At 43.8% G+C, this 24,564-nt stretch overlaps 2 protein-coding genes across 2 annotated transcripts in view; one reads left to right on the forward strand and one right to left on the reverse strand.

Annotated features, from left to right (window-relative positions):
- Positions 1 to 229: 229 nt before the first annotated feature.
- Positions 230 to 5,428, reverse strand: EMC3 (ER membrane protein complex subunit 3). Its single transcript, XM_036391289.2, has 8 exons — positions 5,221 to 5,428; positions 5,091 to 5,148; positions 4,232 to 4,325; positions 3,532 to 3,636; positions 2,766 to 2,847; positions 2,535 to 2,614; positions 1,816 to 1,898; positions 230 to 477 (listed from the first exon to the last, which is right to left on the reverse strand). The coding sequence occupies exons 1-8, from the start codon at positions 5,373 to 5,375 to the stop codon at positions 349 to 351; spliced, it is 786 nt and encodes a 261-aa protein (XP_036247182.1). The 5' UTR covers positions 5,376 to 5,428; the 3' UTR covers positions 230 to 348.
- Positions 5,429 to 5,587: 159 nt separating this feature from the next.
- Positions 5,588 to 24,564, forward strand: part of FANCD2 (FA complementation group D2) — a 34,793-nt gene continuing 15,816 nt past the window's right edge. Inside the window, 26 exon segments of the mRNA XM_036391000.2 lie at positions 5,588 to 5,663; positions 6,841 to 6,930; positions 7,090 to 7,224; positions 7,821 to 7,888; positions 8,582 to 8,685; positions 9,199 to 9,262; positions 10,036 to 10,088; positions 10,214 to 10,292; positions 10,973 to 11,097; positions 12,342 to 12,429; positions 13,354 to 13,458; positions 14,124 to 14,157; positions 14,160 to 14,223; positions 14,715 to 14,823; positions 15,378 to 15,413; positions 15,833 to 15,976; positions 16,244 to 16,378; positions 16,670 to 16,801; positions 17,930 to 18,037; positions 19,897 to 20,006; positions 20,522 to 20,582; positions 21,271 to 21,396; positions 22,223 to 22,296; positions 22,385 to 22,525; positions 23,481 to 23,581; positions 23,886 to 24,001. Coding sequence (XP_036246893.2) covers positions 6,864 to 6,930; positions 7,090 to 7,224; positions 7,821 to 7,888; positions 8,582 to 8,685; positions 9,199 to 9,262; positions 10,036 to 10,088; positions 10,214 to 10,292; positions 10,973 to 11,097; positions 12,342 to 12,429; positions 13,354 to 13,458; positions 14,124 to 14,157; positions 14,160 to 14,223; positions 14,715 to 14,823; positions 15,378 to 15,413; positions 15,833 to 15,976; positions 16,244 to 16,378; positions 16,670 to 16,801; positions 17,930 to 18,037; positions 19,897 to 20,006; positions 20,522 to 20,582; positions 21,271 to 21,396; positions 22,223 to 22,296; positions 22,385 to 22,525; positions 23,481 to 23,581; positions 23,886 to 24,001 — 2,379 coding nt within the window. The 5' untranslated portion in view covers positions 5,588 to 5,663; positions 6,841 to 6,863.

The following is a 24,564-nucleotide window of genomic DNA, read 5'->3' on the forward strand; positions in this document are numbered from 1 at the left end:
GGAACAGTTGCTCCCTGTTCTCTACAGTGCAAGGTGGGCAGCTTAAAGCATTTATTATCCCACCTGGCCCAGTAAATAACAGCCAGGCACTCTGCAACACCCTGCTCACAGGCAGGAGAGGCTGTGTGGGCACTCAGGTGCTTACAAATGGACTTGGGACGGATTAAATTAATGGGGAAATAGTGTGTATGTGTGTCTGTGGGCTCAAATCAAAGTGAGGGCACTGCAGTTCGGAACATGATGTTTTTATTTTAATTGCAGCCTTGCTAAAATACATTATATAGTTCTAGATAACAGATTTCTTTTCAAATAACTTTTACAAGAAGTGACAAAAGCATATTCTCAAATTCAGAAGATGGAGGTCTGAAGTTCTTCCTTAAACATGCCTTCAAAATGGAGGTCTTTTGCCATGAGCTCTTCTTCTACATCTTCTAAGGCCCACTGATGATCTGTCAATTCTAAGGCTTCCCATTCAGTCTGCATTGGCAGTGAACAGAAGCAGAGAAGGAAAAGCAACATAGGATTAGTTAGACAAGAACTACACAAAGCAGTGCTTGCTTTAAAAACTGCAACAAACACTGATTTCTATTAAAAACCTGGCAATCCTGTCAACTCTGAAATCAGTGGTTTATGCTTAATTAGATGTTAGTTGCTCAATACAAATTGCATCACAGAAATTAGAAAAACTACATTATCTACTTTCTGCCAACCCTCTTCCCTTCTGGAACAGTCCATAGCTTCTATAACAGCCAGTTCTGTCTGTTCTGGTGAGCCAAGTGCTTTGCAGTGAGGTAATTCTTTAGTTCAGAGTTACTTGGTAACAACAGGTAAGAGGCCAAAAATTTTGCACCTGATCACAGACTTGTGCACAAAGCCTGCAAAAAACCATGTCACATGATGCCCAGCAAGAGATTTGTATTTCTTGGCCAGAACACTTCTCCTGCAATACGGGCTTTTCCCCTTTTGTTTCTGCTGCGACATGTAGTGGGTTTTGGTCCCTGCAAGGCTGAATTGGCAGAAATGCTGTGGAGAGCCAGTACTGAGTGGAAGTGGAGTCACTACTGACTGGAACTGCACCTCAGTGCTGAGTGTGGCAGAACAGCCAGTGCTCCAGCACTGCTGCCAACTGCAGCCATCCTCTTCCCTGGCTGAGCCTCTGCCTGGGTACTGTGGGATCTTTAACCAGGAAGGTTATGAAAACAAACTGCAGGAGCAGACCATCCCAACTTCCCAGGCAGCAGATGATGTGTAGCTAAACCTCTTCTACAGCACACAGAAGCAGAAACCAGGTCTGTCCTTCCTGCATAAACCTGGCCATAAACACTGCCTGTGAAAGGCAGAGGCCGTCTAACAAGCAAGTGCCTATGGAAAGTGCTTTAGGAGAACTTCAAGATAGTAAATTGCTGATGGATTTTCCACTGGACTGACTGACTGGCTTATGTGATTTTCTTACCCAAGTTCAGTCAGGAGCCTGCTGGACTCATGCTCAGCTGCACTATTAACACAATTTTTGGAGAGCCAGCTTCTGCTTTGGAACTATACCTCAAGGTAAAAAAACCCCTTCCTCAGCAAAAGCAGAGCATGAGACATGAATTCAGCTTTTGTACCAGCAATGACTGATCTGTCAGGTTTACTTCAGGGTATCTGGGCTCTGCCAGACCCAGAGTAACTCCCACAGCCTTCAGAAGCTGTCAGCTCTAATTTTAGGAACAGGAATCCAGAGCAATTCCCTTACTTGACACGTGGAGATGAGTTACATGCAGCTTACAACCCTGCAGGCTCACACAAACAGGAGTGCAGGTGACAATACTGTACCTTAAATGCTTTGTTAGTATCTGCTGGCATGGCCATTGCTGCCCCTGTCATTTGTTCTTGCATAACCCTGGACTGATCTGCAGCTGTAAATGAGAAATGAGAGCTTGATTTCTGTGCTATTAAACAGCATCCCTGGAGCATGGTGCAGTTGGGAAGGTTTTTATCTAGAGATGAGAACATTGCAGCAACAGCCAGAATGCAACACTGCTGTGCCAGGAGTCCTCACAAGACATCTTGCTCCCACCTGCTCTTAGCCAGATTTACATAAACTATGCAGAAAAACTGAGGAAAGTAGTTTTCTATTCCCAATACACATCTGTCCTGCCCCACATTAGGGGCAGGCAATCTCTGCAGTTTTCATCAAAACATTAAGAAATCTTAATTTCCTTAACGTTAGGAAATCTCTGCAGTTTTCCTTAAAACCAATACTTGCTAGAAATAAACAACCTGAGCACAAAACCTTTGCATGCTGATTTGATGGGAAAGCAAGCCTGGGCTAACAACCATGAGAGTTTATGAGTCAGTGGCTGGTGCAGGAGATTTGGGTACTTGCTGCAGGTGATGTCAGACCTGGCCCATGGACAGTAAGTAACCTCACAAAAACAAGAGGAGAATTCAGGAGCTTCTTGGCTGGAAACTGAGAAATCTTTTCCCCAGCCTCCCCCAGACAACATCCCATGGAAGGGGCAGCCAGTTCCCAGAAATGGCAAATGCCTTACCATTATCTTGGCCCAGGATGAGAGTATAAATGCTTCTGAGTCCAAACACATTCAAGAAGTACCAGGAAGCAGAGCTCACCCTGACAAATCAGAACAAGCACAGTTGTTACCAGTTCAAAGCTGGCTCATGACCTCATTCTAGCAGCACACACAGACCAGCCAAGGGCTATTAACACATTCAACATTTTCCAAGTGGGAACTGGACCTTGCTTGCTGAGGACAGGGACTTACCAGGATGCATCCAAAGTGAGCAGCTCAATTCCCTGCTGCAGCATTGGCTTAAAACGCAGCGTCAGGGGAAACGGGACCTTTGCTGCAGGGTAAAGGAAAAAAAGCCCAGTTCCACAAAGTGACACTGCATGATTGCAAAGGGCAAGGGGAGCAGATAGCTCTTTTGTTACATCTAATGTAGTCTGCAATGTGTACAATAAAAAGTTAACTTGGATTTTTGAAAAAGCTGCAGTTCTGTATTCATTTTAATATGAAAAGACTTTCTGAAATTTAATCAGATGACCAAACCCTCAAAGGTACTACTTCAGTGTGAAAAGGAATGTCCCTTGTTAAGGAAACAGTTATCTATCACATTAACAGTATAGAAAAAACCACCCAGAATTATGAATTTAAGTAAGTATTTTTGATGTGTACACTCCACACAGTAACCAATTCCCTGGACAGGTTCAGAGCAAAATCCCGCATATCAACCTGAATTTCAGGCAGTTTTAATAAAATACTGGTTTTGTCACTACAGCTGTTCCCAAGTACATGAGCTATTTTCTTTGAGACCATGACCAACACTCACAAAACAATTTCCACCCTTTGCAATGGGACAAGCAAATCTGTGCAGTTTGTGGAGTGAGGAGCAGCAGTGCCACAAGCCAAATTTATGCTGCTTCTAACTGACTGCTCTCAGGTCCAGGAGCAAATCATCTGATGCAGCTCAGACCCTCAAGGCCATCTTCAGAGACACAGGCAAACCCATGTTACTCCAGACACTTACTTGTGACAAATCCTGAAAATGTCATGTTGATCCAACCACCAATGAGGATCATAGGCAGGACATTGGTTACATTCCCTTTCATCATATCTGTCAGCATGGTAGGATCTGCAAATCATAGATGGGGTGTGAAGTAGCAGCACATCACAATAAAGACAAACAAGTCATTACATGTCAGATAATTTACTTAAGAAACTGCATGAGACAACACTCCTATCCCAGTATCTACAATTTTCCATTGCTGACAATACTTTGCAAAATGACATGAGCAGCCAGTGTGGTGGTGGCTCCTGCCACAGAGGTGTTGTGTTCTGTGCTGTGCCTGACCCTGTGAGCTGACCTGGGTAGAGGAAGGACAACAAGCTCCTATTTTGCTGTATACATTAATTAAATTAAATCTAAATTAAACTTTAGGGAAGACCCTCTGGGAGCTGGAGCAAAACACTGGCAAAAGGAGACAAGAGCAGGACTCCCACTCCTGGCTACCCTGAGGAGGTCAGGTCTCCTGAGATGCTGCAAGCAGCTCAAGGCTGAAGTTAAGCAACATGAAGCAATCTAATGTTTTTGTTATCCAAGAGAGGAATCTCACTCCCACCCCCTCCCTCACACTGCCCAAGCTCCCTGCAAAGCTGATTCACATTCCACCCTCAGCAGACACTGACAGGTTTTTCTACCTAGCTGCAGTTAGGGTACCTTAACATACCTGTCATTGGTGAAGGAGGCACTACCTTTCTTTTTGTTTTCTTAAAAAATCCATCCTCGGGGTTATTAAAAAAATATTTCCGGGACAGGAAAGACTGAAAGCAGAGAAAGACAATGCCAACACCATAAGAAGTAAAAGGACAGAAGCATTAGTTCTTGCTCAGACGTTCAGACATCTCGTGAGTTCTTTCACAACCCACCTTCCTGGGATAGGTGCCTCACTGCCCATGTGCTCTAAAGCTCATCACATTTTTCTGCATCCAGAGTATCAGATCTCTGGCTTTCTAAAATTCTTAAAGTAATTATAAGAATTCTCTGAAGAGAAACCCATGTTAATTAAAGAGCCTTTAGTGTTTTGCGCAAATTCTTTGTGCTGGGGGAGCACCAATACTGACACATGGAACATTTTCACTCGCCCAACTGACCTCTGGATTTCACAAAATACACACTTGGTACCAACAAAGCCAACATGAGCAATGCATTTTTAGTTTAGCAAACATTTCAGCTGACACTCTGTGACCACCTTGTTACCACAGGCTAGCATTACATCCCTGTGTGCTTGCTGGCAGATATTAAACACAGCAGTTTGGAGGCACATGTCATGTCAGCATGCAGTTAAAACATCGAGCAGTGACAGCTAACATAAATCTCAAGGAAAAGACATAAACGGCGGTGCTGTGTCCAAGATTCCTGGGAATCTGCCCTCCTGGACACTGCTGTGGCCAGGGGTGACCCGGCAGCGTCCGACCCCGCGGGCCCTTGCGGGCGCTGCTCCTCCCACGGCACTGCCCGGGCACAGCCTCGCGCTCTGTGCTGCTTTCCCGGCCATCCCTGTACAGCCCGACCGCGCAGCTCCCTACCTGCTTTGGAATGTATTTTCCATTTTCCCGAAGGACTCTGCTCCGGATCAGGACTTGGCTGGAAGAGAGACACGCGGCGTTAGCGGCGGGCCGGGGGAGCGGGGCGGGCGGGGGTGAGGCGGGCCCTGACCTGTCGGACACCTGCTCCTGCGTGAGGCGCTTGTCGCTCTGCAGCAGGATGGACACGTAGTGCCGGATCATGCCCACGAAGAAAGTGATGAAGACGATGGGCAGCACCACCCATAGCCGGATGTTGGAGTCCAGCAGCAGCTCGGGCTCGCTCATCGCGGCGGTGCCGCCTCGGGCCCGGCTCCGGCCGACACCGGGCCGCCGCCGCACGCCGCGCTTCCGCTTCCGGGAGCGGGACCGGCCCTTCCGCCGCCGGCGGAACGGCGCCAGCGCGCCGCGGGCGGGAAACTCGAGCGCGAGTGGCGGGAGCGGCGTGAGGGGACAGCGGCGTGAGGGGAGAGCGGCGTGTCCCGCCCTGCCCTGCCCTGCCCTGCCCTGCCTGCCTTGCCTTGCCTTGCCCAGAGAGGACGGGAGGTGAGCTCGGCTCTGCTCGGCTCGGCTCAGGTGAGGTGGGCTCAGGTGAGACGGGCTGAGCTGAGCTGAGCTGAGGGGGTGGAACGGCCGCCTGGGACACTGCCCACCTTCGGCAGTAGGTGCGATGGAGAGCGGCCAGGCTGGCCCTGGCTGGGCTGTCAGGCTCCGCCTCGCACCCCGAACAGAATCCCAGCAGCGGTGGGGCTGGAAGGGGGCTCTGGGGATCACCCAGTGCAGCCCCTGCCAGGGCAGGGTCACCCAGGGCAGGTGACGCAGGAGCGGGTCCGGGTGGGTGGGAGTGTCTGCAGGGAGGGACAGTCCTTGCCTGGGCATGCCTTCCCCGGGCAGCTGTTCCAGTGCTCTGCCATCCACAACCTAAAGAAGATTTTGCTCATGTCAAAGTGAAATGTCTCATGTTTTAGTTTTGGCCATTGCTCCTTATCCGGTCACTGGGCCCCACTGAAGAGAGTTGGGCACCATCTCCTTGGCACCCATCTTTCAGATATTTATACATCTGAAACAGTTGTGAAAGGCTCATTGCACTTTTGTTTTTAAACTGTTCCACTTCCATGCTGATACTTTAAATAACTCATTTTACCAGCCTCTGCCAAGCAGTTGAAATTTAGCATGAGATGCACACACATCTTTTTTTCATAACCTTTAAGTTTTAAAGGTGAGTTGAGTTTATTTTTCTTTTTAATCTTTGCCACCCCCCCCCAAAAGAGGATGGTGAGATGGAGGTTTGTGCTGACAGAGCTCACTGGCTATGATTTGTGATTAGGGACATGAACAGGATCACTTAATGAGTTTGGGCTCATGAACACCCATCTGTGAATCCTTTGTTGCTTTGTCCAGGCATGTGGAGAGGGTGTTGAGTTTAGCTCAGTGGATGCACTGAGTCCTCATAGTTGCTCGCTTTTAATTTGCCATTTCATTTGCCTGGTGTCTGAATAAAAGACCAAGCCTTATTTTCTGAGGAACTGAATTTTAGAAAAAGTGATGTATTGTGCTATTTAAATGTGACAAGCTCTAAAATTTCAACCTGCACAGCAGAAAAATGTGGTGTGATATTGGTTACCCAGGCAATCTGTCTTTCTTTGAGCACTCTCAATTTCTGTCACGTTCCCTTTTGCTATTCACTAATACATTCTAGATCTGCTTAAAAAGAGATGAATAAAACACTTGTCTTTTTCTTGCATTTTTTTAGGCAACAACAAAGGTTTTGTTACCATGGTTTCAAAAAGGAAAGTGTCCAAAGTTGATGCTTCTGAAGAGAGCTGCAAGACAGACTTGCCAAGTAGGTGCTTGGGTATCTTCTTAGTGGGATGGAGACCCATTAATAGAAGCAACAGCTCCCAAGCAGGGGCAAGGCCAAAATGGCAGTTCTGATAACGCTGATTGTTAATGACACTGCTGATTTTGTATATATTTGATGCAGCATATCTTGTTTTCTCAGAAACTAAGAAGTCACGGAGTTCTGATAAGGAAAATGCCTCTGCCTTCTGTGGATTGGAGAATGAGGGAGTCTTTGAAGAGCTCCTCAGGACATCAGGAATTGTGCTGAAAGCTGGGGAGGGACAGAATGAAATAGGTATGAGTTCAACATTTGCTGTTTCTGATTCAAATCAAAACCTGCAAGGATGGATAGTACAAGGTAATGCTGTGTTTTATTTGCAGCACAAAAGTGCTTGAGCCAGCTTGTTTCAAAATTCAAGCAAACCCTCATTTGGCCTCTTATTTGGTATATACCTCCTGTTCCTGCTTAATTCAGTGCATCACCTAAACTCATCATTCCACCTCTTTGGGTGTATACCTGTTTAGTCTAAAGACTTCTGAAAGATTATTGGAGGTATATAGAAAAATATTAGACTGCATCTGTGATTACAGTATTGAATTACAGAGGCAGGAGCTCTGAAATGGGGAAGCAAACGTGGCATTGTTGCCTTTCATTTCAGGCAATGCCTTCAGGGAGCCCTGTATTCAGTGCCTTCAATGCTACTCTCAGCCCTGACTCGAGAAAGCACAAGTGCTGATTCCACTCAGGCTTTTGCCAACTGGACTTCTCAATAGAGCAAATGCAGAATGTTGGTGGATGGGCTTGAGAGCTTGTACTTGGTGTAGCTGTTATGATGGTGTATGGACAGTCTGTGTCTCATTCTTTATTTCCTTTCTAAACTGTCTCCTTAGCTGTTGATCAAATAGCTTTCCAGAAGAAGCTCTGCCTGGCCCTGGAGAAACACCCTACTTACCCAGCTGTAAGTAACTTTGGCAGAAGCCACCTTTAAAGCTGAGTAGGAAAATATGCAAATGCATCTGCCTGTCCCTGCTAGTCCCATACAAAAGTGTGCCACACAGCAGCTTATCTTGGATTTCTGTGGTTCAGATTTTCCAGTTCTCTTAGTGTTGCTGTTCCAGCCTTTTAGTCCTACAGTTTTTCTGACTGTCAAAGTAATTTTCATTTGCAATATTATTCAATAGACAAAGACTCTCACAGCAGACAAATCACTTGCATAGCTTACTGGTGGAAGCTGGGTTTGGTTTTGTGTTGGGTGGGAGCTGGCAGCATTAACACTGCCATGATGTGGTGCTCCTCCCCAGACAGCAAGTCCAGGGTGAAAGTCCTGAGGCAAATGACTTGACTGCAAATGTTTTTTGGGTGTAGCCCTCGTCACATTATCTCAGCAGAACAGGAAGAAAGGCAAAGTCTCTTAAATCAAAGTAAAATGTGAGACACTTGCTTTAGAGTTACTTTGCAGAGCAATCTTCTGGAAATGGCCTAGACTTGCAATCATTTATTATCCAGCATTCCTTCCATCACAGTTTCTGGCTGCAGTTCCCTGGTTAGCTCTTCCTGGTTCTCATCATCTGCTTGCAAAATGCATCCTAAAGGACAGCAGTTGACTGAGGTGTCCCTTCAGGGTGGATAACAACTTCTCTCTGCTTTGCAGGTAGTGAAGCAGTTCATCAGTGGCCTAGAGTCTCACATCAAGGACAGGAACCAGTTCAAGAACTGCCTCTTGCCCTGCACTCCTGTACGGACTGAGGGGTCGAGGTAGAGAAAATGTGTTTTGCCTTCCCCTTCAGTCAGAGCCAGTCTCTAGTGATGTGCTGGGACATTGACCAGGGTGCAGCTAAAGGCTCCAGCTGGTGCACACCAAGGCAGCATGGCTGGTGTAATCCACTGCTGTTTAATTGCAGGGAGTTTAGAGTGTCAAGTCACAGAATTTACTGTCTGCACATATTGGATTCCATGGCATTTTATGGCAACAACCAAATACTATGAAAAAAAAATTGCCAGGGGTGGTGAAGGTCAATTCCTTTTTGAGATTTTTTTTCCCTCAGGAGATACAGCCTCACCACAGACTTTCATATTTCTAGTCCTGTAGAAAGTGAGCTGGTTCAGAGCTAAAGTGCAGTTGTAAATCTTTTTATGTGTCTGTGATTACCATGTGCTACCTTAAGTCATTGTGTGTAGTTTTTAAAAGAAAACAGTAATGGGAAGAGTTACAGCCTGTTCTCCCAGCATGTTTTTGACACAACAGTGATGAAATCTTTCATCTTGCAGGAATCTGGTGCACTCATATTGTGAAAGCCTCATTAAACTGCTTCTTGGGATTAAGATTTTACAGGTATGGGAACCTTAGCTTGCTCTTTACAATGGTTTTGATTGTAGGGAACATTTTCCTTACTTAAGTAAAGGATTACTAGAACTGGTTTCGAGGCAGGTGAGGCTGCATCTGGAAGTGTCCAGTTTGTTGTTGCAGGGACACTAAGATGCTTAGGAGGTGAGACACATGGCAGACAAGCAGAGACAGAGGGAACTGGGTTTGTTCAGTTTTAAAAGAAGATTAAGGGAAATTTCATGGTCTTCAAATGGTTGCAAGGTGTAGGGAGCACAGAGCCAGACTTTCCTCAAAGGTGAACAGGGGCAGAATGAGAGATGATGGCTCAGGTCAAGCATAGGAAATTCTGATGAGATATAACCACTTCCACTGTGGAGAATCTTTAAGTGCTAGAGCTGGCCACTGTTTTCAAACTTATCTAAAATTGATGCTTTAGTTTTCTGAGTGGTGAAGAGCAGCTCAGGGTCTGAGAAAGAGAGGTTCATTGGCCCAGAGAATGAATTGTACCTCCTGCCCATATGGCCATATTCTGTTGGGTTATGTGGGTAGTTTATACCACCCTCTGAAAAGTGGTTTCACTTCTTAGGCTGTGTGGCTCGTTTCTGGCATTAGGCAAGAGATTTCTTATACAGGCAATACTTTATTGAGCCTTTCAAGCATTTTATTCTCTGTGTGTATTTCATCTTTTCTGAAAGGTCAGTTTTGGTGGCAGTACCACAGCGCAACCAGTAAATCACCCTAACATTGTTTTTTAACATTGTTTTTTTCCTTTCTTTTAGCCTGCTGTCATAACACTGTTGTTGGAAAAGATCCCTGAATTCTTTTTTGACATGTGAGTATAAACTGGCTTCTCTCTGCCTTGAAATGGAATTTCTTTTGGACAATCCTGCTGCCCAGCAGCAGAGCTCTGGATTCTGTAGGTGTGACTAAGCTGTGTATCCTTTTCTGCTGTTCCAGTGTGGGCACCTTTGGAACAAATTTCCCCCGGCTCATCATCAATCAGTTTAAGTGGCTTGACAGGCTCCTTGACAGCCAGGTGGGTGCCAGAGGTGCAATCACACAGATGCTTTTTCCAAACAGCTTTTGGAATGCCTCTCAGGTGGGATTAGATTGAATTATTGTGCTGATGAGATCTGGTGTTGTTCTTGTATTTACATGCAGAAGGAGAGATTTAATTTTTTCTGTTTTGTTATGTTTGCCTTGAGTGACATCTGAACATCTTTTACTATTTTTCTTATTTCCTTGCTCTAAGTCTTCTTTTACATAAATTTATATCTGTGCATGTGAGTTCACACAGATGACCCCATTTTAAAGCTGTTGTTGGCAGGAAGTTACAGTTCCCTCTTGTTTAATTTTAACAAGGTACTGGATACTTGCAAGTGTGTGGGGATGAATTCTCTGTTCCTGTTCTGGTGATTTTTTTCCTTCTTTCCCTAAGTCAGTTGTTCTCTGTGGGTTACTCTCTACTGAAGTACTAAACACTGGGAAGTTTGTTGTGTTTCCCAGTTTCCTCTGCTCACCAAGATCATTGTATCCTAGCTGTAAAATATCCTTTTTCCACAAAAATCTATGCTCAGCTTCATGATGTCAGCAGGACAATGAGTTAAGGGACAGTTGGCACAAACTCAGGCAGGTGTTCCACTGAGGGACCTTAGATGCATAATATTGTTGTGCTGAGAGATTTGTGCATTTCACCAGTGCTCCTGTTGTCTGCAGGATCTGGTCAGGAAGTTAATGCAGATGGTCAGTGTCTCTCCGGTACCAATCCAGCACGATATTATCACCAGTTTGCCTGAGATCCTGGAGGATTCCCAGCAAAGTGAGGTTGCCAGAGAGCTCAGGTATGGATGATTTGGTTGGGAGGGTTTGTTTTGTTTTGTTTTTTCCCCCTTGCACTTAGCAGAAAAGGACAAGATGTATTAATGCAGGTTGCTCTGGGGCTGACTGAAGTATTAGGACAGCACTGTGTTCCTGTTAACTACAGCATCTGGGGACACCCAGCACTGTCTTAGGACATTCCATTTGTACTGTTATGCTCCTAAAGAGAGCACAGGCAATCCAGAAAGAGACATTGCATTTAGACAATGCTCCAAAACTGCTTTTATCTAAATTATTATTAAACTCTTAACTACCTGGAGACAGCACAGGTAGCATCCAGTTAAGTACTCACTACTTCTGCTGGATAGTCTATGATCAGTCACTTGGATATTACTACTGACAACTTCTGATTTGTCTTGGATTCTGCTGTGGTAAGGATCAACATGGTTTTTATTAATAAAGAAAACCCCAGGCCCACAACACAGTAATTGTGTGCATGAAACAGAACTTTCTGGCTATTTTATGTACTTTTCTCAAGCATATTTACTGATCTGGGGAACCTAATGCCAAGAGTTACCCTCCCAGAGAGCACTGCCATAGGCTAGTCCTTACATCTGTCTTTTTAAATAAGGTATTCATTTTACACAATAATTTGAGTAGTCTAAGTGTTTCTAATTCTTGTTATTGCACAGATCACTTACATTTCTGCTGGAGTTAATTACCTTTTCAAACCTGTGATCACTGTTGCAGATTATTACTGCAAGCAGTGCATCCTGTTCCTTGTACCCTCTCAAATTGTGACTTTGTTTTCATTCTCTGTTTATTTCTTCAGCTTCTAGATAAAAAATCTTCACACATTTTTCTTATGCTAATCAAACTCCTCAGACTTCTCTTTTCACTGTTTGTGTATTTTGAAAGCTGAGATCCAAATAGTATCAGCAGGGCATACTTGTTTCTATATTCTCCATAGCCTCTACCTATTTCTGATGCAGAAAACAACTCATTACTTCTAATGAGTTAGGGAGCACAGACAGAGTTACCAGGATGCTGCAGATAAGCTGTTTTTCAACTAACAAAATTTAAGTACAACTTCTTACTAGAGAAAGTTTGAACAAATTTTCCATAATCCCAGTGGCATATGTTGTTGTCAGCTTCAGAGACTTTTTTTTGCAGTGGCCACAAAAACTACTGGAATCATACAATGCACTAAAGATACATTCTTGGTTTTGTTAAGAGGACCCTTTGTTTTCTTTTCCCTGTGTATCAGCTGCCTGCTGAAGCAGGGCAGACGGCTGACAGTACCAGTCCTGGATGCCCTTTCTCGTCTGGATCTTGATGCAGAACTTGTGGCTGAGGTGAGAGCTTTTACTGAGCACTTCAGCACACCCCAGCCCCTGCTCAGCAACACGAGAGCTGGAACTCTTCATTCCCAGTATTTGGCTAAATCTGACTCCCGCAGGCTTTCAAAAGTCCTGAGCTCCTGAAGTTGGAAAGAGGTCAGAAGCTAAAGCTGGTTTTTAAACATGTATGAGGGGTTCAGCAAAGAGCAGAGAGAAGTTTCTGAATTCCTGCTGTAACAGCCAGGAATTTCAATCACAGCTGTTTTAGCAAGTGCAGAATCACTTTGTCCTGCTGCAGTAATTTTTTACTGCCTGTCTTAAACCTTATTGTCAATATTTCATCTTTTTTAAGTACAGTGACCAGACTAGACTGTTATATTCTAAGGAAAGACACACTGGTGATTAAATAATTAAATAGATTTTCTCTGCAGAGTGCTGATAAAGGAGAAGAGATGATGATGTGCCTTGTGCCTTTTGGATATGTTGCATTGCTGCACTTTTTGGAGTTGGGCTTCTTATGAATAAAATAAAATAAGTTCATTTGAGTGCATAGTGTTTTACATAGTCCCAAAAGGCTGGTGCTGCATAGCAGGCTGCACATCCTCCATGCTAAAGCCAGTTACAAAATGGTGGAGCCAAGCTCTTCCTGTTGAAGAGTGATAAGGGACAGTGGCCACAACAAGAGCTTTAGGTTGGACATTTGGAAAAACAAGTTAAGGTCTGCAGCATTGACATAAATTATCAAAGAGGTGGCAGAGATTGGAGGTTTCCCATCCTTCAAGACTCAACAAAGCCAAGGTGAATCTGATCTAGTACTGACAATATTCCTGCTCTGAGCAGAAGGTTGGACTGTAGTCTCCAAGGATTCCTTCCCACTAGCATAACTGTGTTTCTGTGAAGTGTTGTCTTCCAGCTGATGGAGTGCTGCTCTCTCCTCAGGTGAGACAGTCTGCCATGACCATTGTGCCTTCTGTAAAACTGGAAGATTTGCCTGTAGTAGTAAAATTCATCCTCCAAAATGTCAAGGCAGCAGATGCAGTAGAGGTACAGTATCTTTCTCATAATGAAATATGTGTTTTCCACACCAGTGTGTGTTTCAACAGAGGGAAGTTCCTTCACACACAGAGCTGTATGTTTTTAATGTTTTCAAGTAAAATTTTAATATTTTCAGGGATCAAAGCCAAACCTTGCTGAGCCATCAAACACACTTTGTTTCATATGTTGAGGAAGCCTCAGCCTAAGCCAAATGAGATTTGTGATCTGCCCAAACCTTTAAGGGAGACCCCTGTAAAAAAGTGTGTCTATGACATGGCAGCCAGTCTGTGCTGGTACACTGCATTTGAACAGCAGTCATATTGGTAAACTTGCATGCCCCAGAATTCCTGAGGCTGTCATGTATCTTGCTCAGCTGCTAAACAGAATAAAAACAGTTCACAGCAATGTAAAGCAGATATAGGTGGGAATTTCACAGAGTAGGTCTTAAAAAATTTGTTTTGTATGACATACAGGTGAAGAGACAAGTTTTGCTGGTTCATTTTCTAAGTTAAAAAATTAAATTTGGGCATGATTAAATACTTGTGAATCTTTACAAATATATGAGTTTTGATTTGTAATTTTAGGGTTATTATGGGAAACTTTTATTTTCCTCAGCTTTTTCTGTTCTTCCCTCATTTGTCACAGTGATTTGTGCATGGATTTGTGCTTTACAGGTGATTTCTGATCTTCGGAAGAGCTTGGATCTGTCTCGTGTGTTCTGCCCCTGCAGATTCACAGCTCCCAGAAGAAGATTAAAAGCCAAGTCCAGGCCAGGTCCTTAAACAAGTTTACTTGATTCTCCAAGGCTAGGATGAGACAAGAGAACTTAAACTGTTCCTCTTCTGGTCTCTCTGGCACAATTGACTACAAACATGAGCCTAATTTATCCTGTGGAAAGGCACAGACATCTTTATTCCTTCCAACTTGGTACTAATGCAATACAGTTGTCACTCCTTGCCCTGCCAGCTTCCCCTGCCATGGATGTAGGTCCTTTTGAGCCATCTGCCTCCATGTCTGCATGGGGATAAGCAACTTCATTTATAATAATGTTGCTACCAGTTTATCTGTTTTAAGTTCCCTCCAGTATGTGTTCCATTGATTCTGTGACCTCTGTTTCCACCCTCTTGGGAAACTCCCTATCCTTGCCAGAGCATTCCCTCTGGACAATGACTGCTTTAAGTAACTGCTGTGACTGCTGGGCTGCCTTGCTCCTTCTGTGACAGTATTTGCAGGGACTGAGTCTCCTCTTTTCTGATGATTTGCAGTTCTTCCCTGAGCCAAGTAACCACCAGCCAGAACTGTGTGAAGCTACTTTTTGATGTCATCAAGTTAGCTGTGCGATTTCAGAAAGATGTCTCTGAAGCATGGATTAAGGTAATATACCTGATTCAGTCCTTGTTTCCTTATTTATTTGGGCTCCTTGATTGAGCCTGAGCTTTTCTTGTAATCAAATGTGGTATTAAAAGGCAGATGTTAGCCCTTCATTTTACTGATACAGATTTTATTCTACAAGAGAGGAAAAATGTATTGAGACTGAGCTATGTGAGGCCTTAAGGTGTTTGAAAATGTCCTGCTGGAAATCAGTATCAGCTGGTATTAGGCTAAATTTAATTTTAAATTGCATTTTCTTGTAAACCATGAGGCTGTTTCTTTCCTCATTACTCAATACCTCAGTACCTTTCTCAAGCCTCATGTTACTTGAGAATATCCTTGTTCCAACTCAGTTTTCAGCTATTTTTTTGAATACCTCCTGGATTCTCTGTTGTTGGCAAGATCCAGTTTGCTGACTTTGATGGGTATCCTGCTGTAGAGGAGAAAAATCTGTGAGCAAGGTGTCACAGACTTTTGGTGTCTACCTTTTTTGATTTGGTTTTGGAATATAGTGTTTTACTGTAGCTTAACAGCTTGCTTGGTTTTTTTCCTCTCAGGCTATTGAGAACAGCACATCTGTGTCTGACCATAAGGTAATAGTTCTGCTCTGTAAGTGCCCTCTTCTCTTGGTTTCTCCAGGGCTTTCTTCATGGTTGTAGATTAAGAGATTTTTGTATTTGGATCAGAAACTTGTCGGTCATGTTTCATGGATGGTTCTCTTGGTATTGGACTTGTTCCAAGTATAACAAACATCCATTTTCTTTGCAACTCTTGGTTCATCCCTTCCTTCAGGTTCATCCCTGTCCCTTCTGTTAAGGGACAGAGTTAATTCAGAGTTAATCCTGCTTTAATTCTGTACTGTTGTACTCATAAAGTTTTATTTAAGTTGTGACTCTTGGGACATTCTGAGCTCTTCTTTTCTTCTCAGTTTAGACTTCAAGTCTTGACTTGGAGTTATCTGAACTGTTTAAAATATTTCAGCATAATGAGTGGTGGTTATTTTCTCTAAAAGGTTCTGGATCTGATAGTTTTGCTGCTAATCCATTCTACAAACACCAGGAACAGGAAGCAAGCTGAGAAAGTTTTGAGGAGCAAAATCCGATTGGGCTGCATGCCCGAACAGCTGATGCAGAACGCCTTCCAAAACCATTCAACGGTCAGTGCTGATCCTGCTCTGGGACTCTCTCTTTTATCTCTCAAAGATCTTGTCAGATGATGATTTAGCCCTATGCTGCATTATTTGTACCTTTGCAGTAATGTTCATGTACTTCTCCTTTATAATTTTTAGTCCAGATCAGTGTCCCAAGGCACATGTCCTCTGTTGTAACTGTCATGTGCTTTTTTGGAGTCGAACTTTCTTCAGCATTGGATGTGTTGAAAACAAGCATCAGTAATCTCCTCTTTCATGGTATCTGTATTTCAGGTTATCAAAGACTTCTTCCCTTCAATCCTAGCCCTTGCTCAGACATTTCTGCACTCAGCACACCCAGCTGTGGTCTCCTTTGGCAGCTGCATGTACAAACAAGCTTTTGCAGCCTTCGACTCCTACTGCCAGCAGGTACAGTGTGATGGATGGCAGCTGTTTTATTTAGGTTTGCACTTTGTATGTCATGATCCTTTAGGGGACAGGGTTTCAGGCAGTTTGAAGCCTTTGGGAGGAGGTCTGTGCCAAACAGTAGACCAAGAAGAAGATGGGGGACAGTCACAGCAAGACTGGTAGGAAGTGACTTCAAGCACAAAGATTGCTGTTACTATCTGTACTTGATCAGCATAGTTCATATGAGCAGAGCAAGGCAGACATTTTTCTGTTGATATTTCACTGTGGTTCTTTTGGTGGCTTTTTCCTTAGGAGATTGTGAGTGCTTTGGTGACTCATGTGTGCAGTGGAAGTGAGACAGAGCTGGACATTTCTCTGGATGTGCTCACGGATTTGGTGGTGCTGCACACATCCCTGCTGATGCGCTATGCCACCTTTGTGAAGGTATCTGCTTTTCTGGCTTTGTACTAGATTGTACTAGATTTTGGGGCCCTTACACCACTTTGCCTCAGATCCAGAATAGGCCAGTACTTCTCCAAAACAGAGGGATTGGAAAAACTTGTACCTGTAAAGCTTTTCTACCTGGAGAAAGGTAGTGGTCAGAAGTAAAAGGTAACTGCTGTCAAAGTGTGAGCTCTAAGATAGGACTGTATGATTTTTTTAACAGGGGAAATTGAGATAGATAATTCCCTTTAGCTGGACAATGCTTAAATTACAGGCATGGAATGGTGCCTACAATGGAAATTTTGTCTTTATTTAAATGAGCTATTTCAAAACTTGGTAAAAACCTGCTCCCTTTGTGGACTGCACATTGTGTCTACTGAAAAACTGACAGTACTTCAGCCCGTATTTGAATCCTAAGACAAAATTGCTTGCAGAGATGGAAACAGACATATCCTAAAATTTAAAAGAAGAAAGTACTCTGTGGGGAGAAAAAAAATGGACTACTGAATTCTAAGAATCATAAGCAGGGTCAGACCCGTTTCCAAAAGTAGTAAAAGTGGTGATTGAGGGAAGAGCTAAACAGCAAGGCAAGCATGTGACAGTACTTTCCTTGAACACTCCCCCATCTGTGGTGGCTTGTAGCTTAAGGACAGCTTGTATTTAAGAGCCCTTAAAGAAGGTGGGTGTGGGTATTCCCACACCTCTGATATTTTGGTGCTCCTGGTGATTTAATTATACATTGTGGGAAAGGTGTATACTTTTTGGTGTTTAGTTAGTTGATTGTTAAATGAAAATTACTTGCTTAATTACTTGCTTGTCAAATACTTTGAATCCCGTGACCAAACCTTTGATAGAAAATAGACATCTGTCACTTGTCCTGAGCACTCTCAATATGCTTATGGTAGCCAAATTATTCTTCCCTTTCAGTCTCTGATAAAATGAAATCCCATAATTAAGGCCAGAGCAATAATCTGGCATTTATGTTTGGTTAATTTGAATGTAGCTTTTTCATGCATGTACAAAAAAGGTAAAGTTAATTATCTTCCCTGAGGTTGACAATTATTGTGGTTTTGAGAATATAGAAAGGGATTCTTGACATTCTGAGCTGGTTTGTGGCTTCTCTTACAGACCATTTTAGACTCTACACAGAAACTGAATCCCTGCCAGATCCGGAAGCTTTTCTACATCCTCAGCACTTTAGCATTCAGCCAGAAGCAAGAAGGGAGCTACATTCAGGTGAGCAGAGACACAACAGAAAGTTGTTCAGTCTGTGCCTTGGTTCTTCTGCTAGGTTAATTAAATACTGGCATCATCTATGAACAGGGATTGATGTCAGGATAGCCTTGAGCTTAAAATTCTCTTCTCCCCAAGTGTCTGCAAACCAGCTTGTGGCTCTAGACTTTCCACCCTGAATCAAGGGCTTATCTCAGTGTCTGTGCCTCTCATCTTTCCCAGAAAGGTCCCCTTCTCTTGCACATTTGAGAAAGGCAGAGTTGTTAGACATGTTGTTGGAAGAGTACTGATGGTAGTCCCTAACCAAACCTCCCAGTCAAAGTGGGACTGTCACCAGCATGGTGTCATGTTGATTGTTGCTCTGTCTAGCTGAGCCTTGAGGGCTTGCAAAAGTGTAAATTCAGCAGCCTCCTTGCACAGCTGTTTCTCCATCACTTGGAAACCTTCAGAAAGCACAGTTCACCTTCCTCCCTGAGATGTTTGTATTGATTCAGCCACTTAAATTCTGCACACCAGAAACAATAAAGACTCTCTTGTTAGAAGAATTGAGCTGCACAGAGCAGACTATGTGAAGTGATAGATTCCACACCTCTTGTGCCTCTGGTTTAAACAGGAGAAGCTGTCAAACCTGATCTGTCTAAATCCACTTTGATCTTGCACAGGATACCTTGTGTGACTGAGCTGCAGCATATCAGTGGTGGTACCTTTGTCTGGATTTCTGAATCCTTGAGCATAGCAGATAAGGAAATAATTCAAAGACATTTATTCCACAACAGAGACATCAGGGTTTAAAAATCTTCTATTCATAAAGTTCAGCTCTAGAAATTAGGACTATTTGTCTTTCTTTGAGTCCCTGTGTAGTTTGTAGTTGTAGGTGTGTTTGCACATGCTAACTTGAGTCTGTAAAGGAAAACTGCTCTTCTTCTCCTTCTGATTGGTCTGGTGGCATGTAAAACAGCATGTCTGTAGCCATTTTATCCTTCCCCCTCACCCTGTTAATTGGAGCTCTTCAATGCCAAAATTCACAGTTGTATGGCAGGTTTAGCTCCTTTCTGACCTGGTTTCCTCAATGATTTCCCCACCTCCCACCCTGAGTCTTACATGTGACTTGTGAAAATTGCCTTGGCAACACACAGTGTGACTTTGCAGCCCAGCAGGACCTGCCATTGGGATGTTCTGCCTGTCACCCTCAGAAGTTGTGAATAGAAGGGGAGGAGTGCCTAGAATTTAGTTTGAACTTAGAGTTTGTAACTGTGGAGATCCAAGGTTGGCAGTTTGACTCTTATCCTCACTGATACTGAAGACTCCAGGGGTAGGTCACCAAAGAAATCAGTATCCTGAAAGCCAACTTCCTCTTTGCCTTCTCTAAGTGTTCTTCTAAGCTGTTGCCTCTTAGACATGAGGATCTCTGCAGGTAGATTAGGAATTTTTCCTTGCACTGCACAGATTGTCTTTGGACCTTCACCACAAACTGCTCCATCCCTCAGGCTCCTGAAGTTGACAGTGTTTTGAAGTGCAGCTCTGCAGCTGTTCTTTGGGTGTGACAGGCTCCAAGACCATCTGCTGTTTTTTAACATACTCTTCTATTAATTATAGTTGAAACCTGGACCAACTACATGTTCTGTGTAGTAGTTAGAGCAAAGTCAAGCCAAATCACTTTTAATGCTGCTTACAACCTTACTTGGAGTTGGGGCCAGCATTTTCATAATAAATGAAATGTCAGAATGTGCATTCCTTAAGCAAAAATCCCAGTACACCATCCCTCTGTAGCCCTTGGAGATGACATTAAGTGAAGATACCAATAAACTGTGAGTGATGCACACAAGTAGCTCCGTGGTGACATGGTCTGTGTCTCTTTTCAGGATGATATGCACATGGTGATCAGGAAATGGCTCTCCAGCACAGTTCCCAACCACAAACAAATGGGGATTATTGGTGCTGTTTCCATGATAGGCAGTGTGGCATTAAAAAGGTGAGAGAAAATGTAGAAATGATGAATTTGACATGGCTTTCAGGCCTGGATTGAAACAAAGACAGGAGGGCTTTGCCTTTGAATTCATGTACATCTTGGGCAAATCCAGGAACTTAAAACTCTCCTTTGCATACTGTGGTGTTTGGTATTTCAGCCTGTGCAGTGCTGCTCACATGCTGCTGGTCTCAAAGGCATCCCAAATTCCTTGTTAATGCCTATTTGTGGATCCCTTGACCACACTGCACGACCTGTTGCTTGGAAAAAAACCGAACTTTGGTGGACTGACTACAGATCAGCTTCTGACTCTAGGCTGAATAACCTGAGGTGCTCTGTGTTTGAGTCCAAGGAAGTCTAAAAGAGAAGAGAAACAGCACCAGGTGTTTTCCTAATGTGTTCCAAAGAAATCTTTTTAATATGTAATTCTCTGATTTATGGAGAGAGAACCTTGTGTGTGTGATGGGTTTTGCTGTCTTTGAGTCCTGTGCCACAACAGCAAGTTTATCAATTGCTTCCAGGAGTGAAGGAGATGCTGCTTCACTGGAGAGACCAGAGCTGAACAGTGAGCGTGATGAGCAGGTGAGTACCAAAACCAGGGCAGTGTGGGACACAGGGATGTTATGGTCAGCAAGGAGGGGTGACTGGAAATGCAATCTTAGCTGAAGTACTATGTGGGTCTGGGGGTTGGCTTTCCTGAGCCTGGGGTTCTTGTACATTGACTGCAGAGCCAAGAGTCTCTTAAAAGTGGTTTTGGAGAAACAAAAGTGCCTGCTGGTGTTGCCTCTGCTACACCAGAACAAGCAGCACTGCAGCCATTTAGTGAAAGTCTTCTGTCCAGCTGTTATTTCAAATCCAAAGGAAAGAAGCAGGACAATCTGCTTCAGTGAGCCAAGGGTGACCATGGCCATCCTCCCAGCTTTGGTAGCTGTGCCTTTCAGGCCATCCAGACAAAGTAGTTCTGCTGCACAGGATTGGCCTAGCAGCCTTTTTCCTTAGTTTCTGTTAAAGAGCCTTCTTCTCTGCTGACAGTCTATTTAAGAGTGATCCTGGGCAGACTCTTTGTGCTATTTCATGGCAGAGGACACCAAAAGGCCCGTGTTCCTTCTTAAATCTCTGTCTATTCGAGAGTGTTCACCTTGGAATGTTACTCTAGAGATGAAGCTTTGAATATGCCTCACAATAAATTAATGTAAAAAGGACTGAAGGTAAAAACTTGAATTGGATCCATTTACCTTACCCATTTTTGCACTGTTTTCTCTCTTTTCAGCTGTCTACCCTGCTGGACCTTGTGGGCTTCTGCTGTGAGCAAACACCAGAGGTCTTGGCTCTGTACTACGATGAATTTGCCAGCTTGATTGAGAAGCAGAAGGGCAATTTGGACTTGCAGCTCCTAGTATGTTGCAGAGCATTTTGAACTTAATCACTTACATGAATTCTTCAGGAAAAATGTTGGTTTTCAAACATTGGCAAGATAGAGTCAGTTTGAGGATTTCACTCTAGTCTGGGAACTTGTTTTGTTCTGTGAGAGATTGGTCAGATACAAAATCCTCATTCAGCTCTCTTGGCTTTTTCTGATTGTGGCAGATTCCTCATTAACAGGAATGTGCTCATGTGCTTTAACAGCTTCTTTTTTGTGAAATTTTACATGACAAGGGGAAGCCTTTTAAAGGAAACTAAGTGACATTTCAGAGCATGCTGTTCCTATTCATAGATAAAAATAGAATCTGAAAGAACTTTAAACTTAGTATAGAAATTGGTTTCTGGGTCAGACTATTAAGATTATCTGATCCCTAAGATCTTGGAAGAGCCACAGTCATTAATGGTAATAAATAAATGGATGTATGGTGATAGGAAGAGTTTTGTGAAGGCCACTTGACAACTCCTTCTTCCTGTTGGGAGCCCCTTTTACATGTGGGCTGCTTTCCTCTTCCAGCCAGCTGCTCTGCCTCTCTGCATCACTCTGGAACTTGCAGTCAAGCCCACATCCAAAGAGCAGGGAAGAAATTGGTTGTGCACACTTACCAATGTTTCCTGGCTCTGTCTCTAAAGGCAGCCCTTGGCTCTCCTTGCAGGCCATGGGCCTTCATTACTGTGATGGTTCCAGGATACTTTTGCTTGGCCTTATCTTCTTCTGCATCTTCCACTGCTGCTGTTGGAGCTTTCTTCACTGAGCCCCTTTGCTGACCAAGGTTTTTTTTGTTTTCCTATCTTTATAACAGGATGAGTTTGGGAAGAGTTTGGTGGAGGATTTTCCCAGTGACTTTGTTGTGGATCTCAGCCCCTCAGTGCATGGGTATGCTAATCACAAATAAAGCATTGGTAGTGTTTCTGTCACTGAGAACTGAAGTTGCCAACAAGATGGTATCTGTCTTTCCTTGCAGTTCATTCTTGTTCCCAGTGAAGTCCTTGTACAATCTGGATGAAGATCAAAGTCAGGATGCAATTGCCATTAACCTCTTGCCATTGGTGTCACAGAGTGAGCTTGGCAGGGTCACTGCTGGAGCAAGTAACCAGAGTAAAAGGTATTTGACCCTCACCTGTGGGATGGCTGCAAAGGTGAAGGGTTTTCATATGTGCACTTCAGGTGCCTGATAAGGAGCTGGTCAGAGAATTTACCAATTTCCAGTGTTCTTCTTTTGATGTTAAACATACTCAGATAGGTTTGGAGGCATAGTTTGGTTGGGAGCTGGCGGTCTGTTCTGGCTTGGGCTGTTTAGGTGATCTTGGGTGTGTCATGATGATAGACAGTGCTAAACCCACAAACATGCTGCCAAAAATGAAATTCAACTGAAGAAACAGGGCATTGTCTTTGGCAAATAGACCAGGAAGCTTGTAAGATGTAAAAAACTCTAAGTAAACAGGAAGACACCTAAGTTAAAAGAATCATAAGAGTCATAGACTTGTTAAAGTTATAAAAGGCTCTCTTTTTTTTTATTTGCACCTGCACATTGTTTGTAATTTGTTGTAGTAAAATTTTGTTGAGATTTTAGCTGTTCTTTAAAAAAGACATGATCATTTTAAAATGAGAGAAAATATAGCTACTTTGCATGCATCTATGGAAAAATTTTAATTTTCATCACTCAGAATTGGAGCAATGGCACACTGTGAAACATTGAAGGTTTCTCCTCTGCTTATAACTGTGTTGTGCACACAACTCTAATTTCTTAGAGTTCCTTCTGAGTTACTCAACTTTTGATTTCCACCAGAAGTAAATCTGACCCCATTTTTTGTTCATTGCAGCCATTTTTCTGCCCTTACATGCTTTTCCAGAAAACTGGTAATCACCAGTTACTAATTTGTGGGAGTTTTTTTCTAACCCTCATGGTGCATTTCTGCTCTGTGTTGCTGGGACTTGCAAGAAGCAAAATAGAAGGCATAGGCAAGGTAGCTGGGAAGCACAGAGGGTGTAATGGAAAAGTGATGGGCATTCTGAGATACATAAAACATCAAACCCACTCCATTTCTTTTTTCCCCCAGGGCAGTGTCACCCCTGTGTCTGTCACCCTGTTTCCGGTTGCTGAGGCTCTACACTGCAGAGCAGAACAGTGGAAGCCTGGAGGAGATTGATGCCTTACTAGGTATGGGAAATGCACTTTTTATAGAGCCTGGCTGCCTGCCTTGCTCCTGTGCCAGATCTGCACAGATTTCCTCCAGCTGCAGGAGGCGTTGTGCATTTTGTGAGGAGGCTGAGATGCTCTGTGCCCAGCAAGTGGAAGGGAGACAGGGGAGACAGTTGCTCTGTCTGGGGATGGAGTGGCTGATGGGCCTTACTCCAAACAGCCACTGGAATTGATGCAGGCTGTGGTAAGAGGCTTGGGCTATGCAAAGACCAAAGCATGGCTAGCACACAGTCCAACCTATGCTTTTCTTGCTCTGTGCCAGGTTGTCCCCTGTACCTGACTGACCTGGAGGTTGAAGGGAAGCTGGACTCTCTGTCCAAGCAGGAGCGTGAATTTCTGTGCTCCCTCCTGTTCTATGCTCTCAACTGGTTCCGTGAAGTGAGTAGAGCCTTGTCTGCAGGTTCTGGAGTGGGGAGATGAGGGAAGCCTAGGAGAGCTGAGGTTGGTCAGCCAGGAGAGGGGAAGCTGGAGGGGAGGGAATGTTGTGGTCTTTTACTGTGGTCTTTGTTACCTAACAGAAAGGTTGTGCTCCACTTTCAGAGAGGCTGTAAATTTCCTTTCTTGGGGTGCTCTGTACTCTCTGTTCTATACCTCTGTGAGCTGACAGAAGAGTAAAATGCAGTGCCTTCAAGCAGATTTGGACAGTGTATTGGTCAGTGGGATTTTTCCTGCTGGGGTTCTCATAACATGAGAAGGGCAGATGTGGTGCAATTCCACATTTCCAGTCCTTCTGCTCTCCTCCCAGGACTGCCTCTTTCTTGGCAGACCTGGGAAGTGCCAAGGGATCTTCAGAGCCACAGGTATCACAGAATCTGACAATGTGCTGTCTGCTGATTCCTCTTGTTCAATTAATATTTTATCTAGAGGTGTTGTCCTGTTGCTTTTTTTAGATTGCACCAATTGTATCCATGTTCTTATGGACTTCTGAAGAGCTTTGTTCA

Source organism: Molothrus ater, chromosome 11, assembly GCF_012460135.2.
Source record: "Molothrus ater isolate BHLD 08-10-18 breed brown headed cowbird chromosome 11, BPBGC_Mater_1.1, whole genome shotgun sequence".
In the NCBI taxonomy this organism is placed as follows: Eukaryota; Metazoa; Chordata; class Aves; order Passeriformes; family Icteridae; genus Molothrus; species Molothrus ater.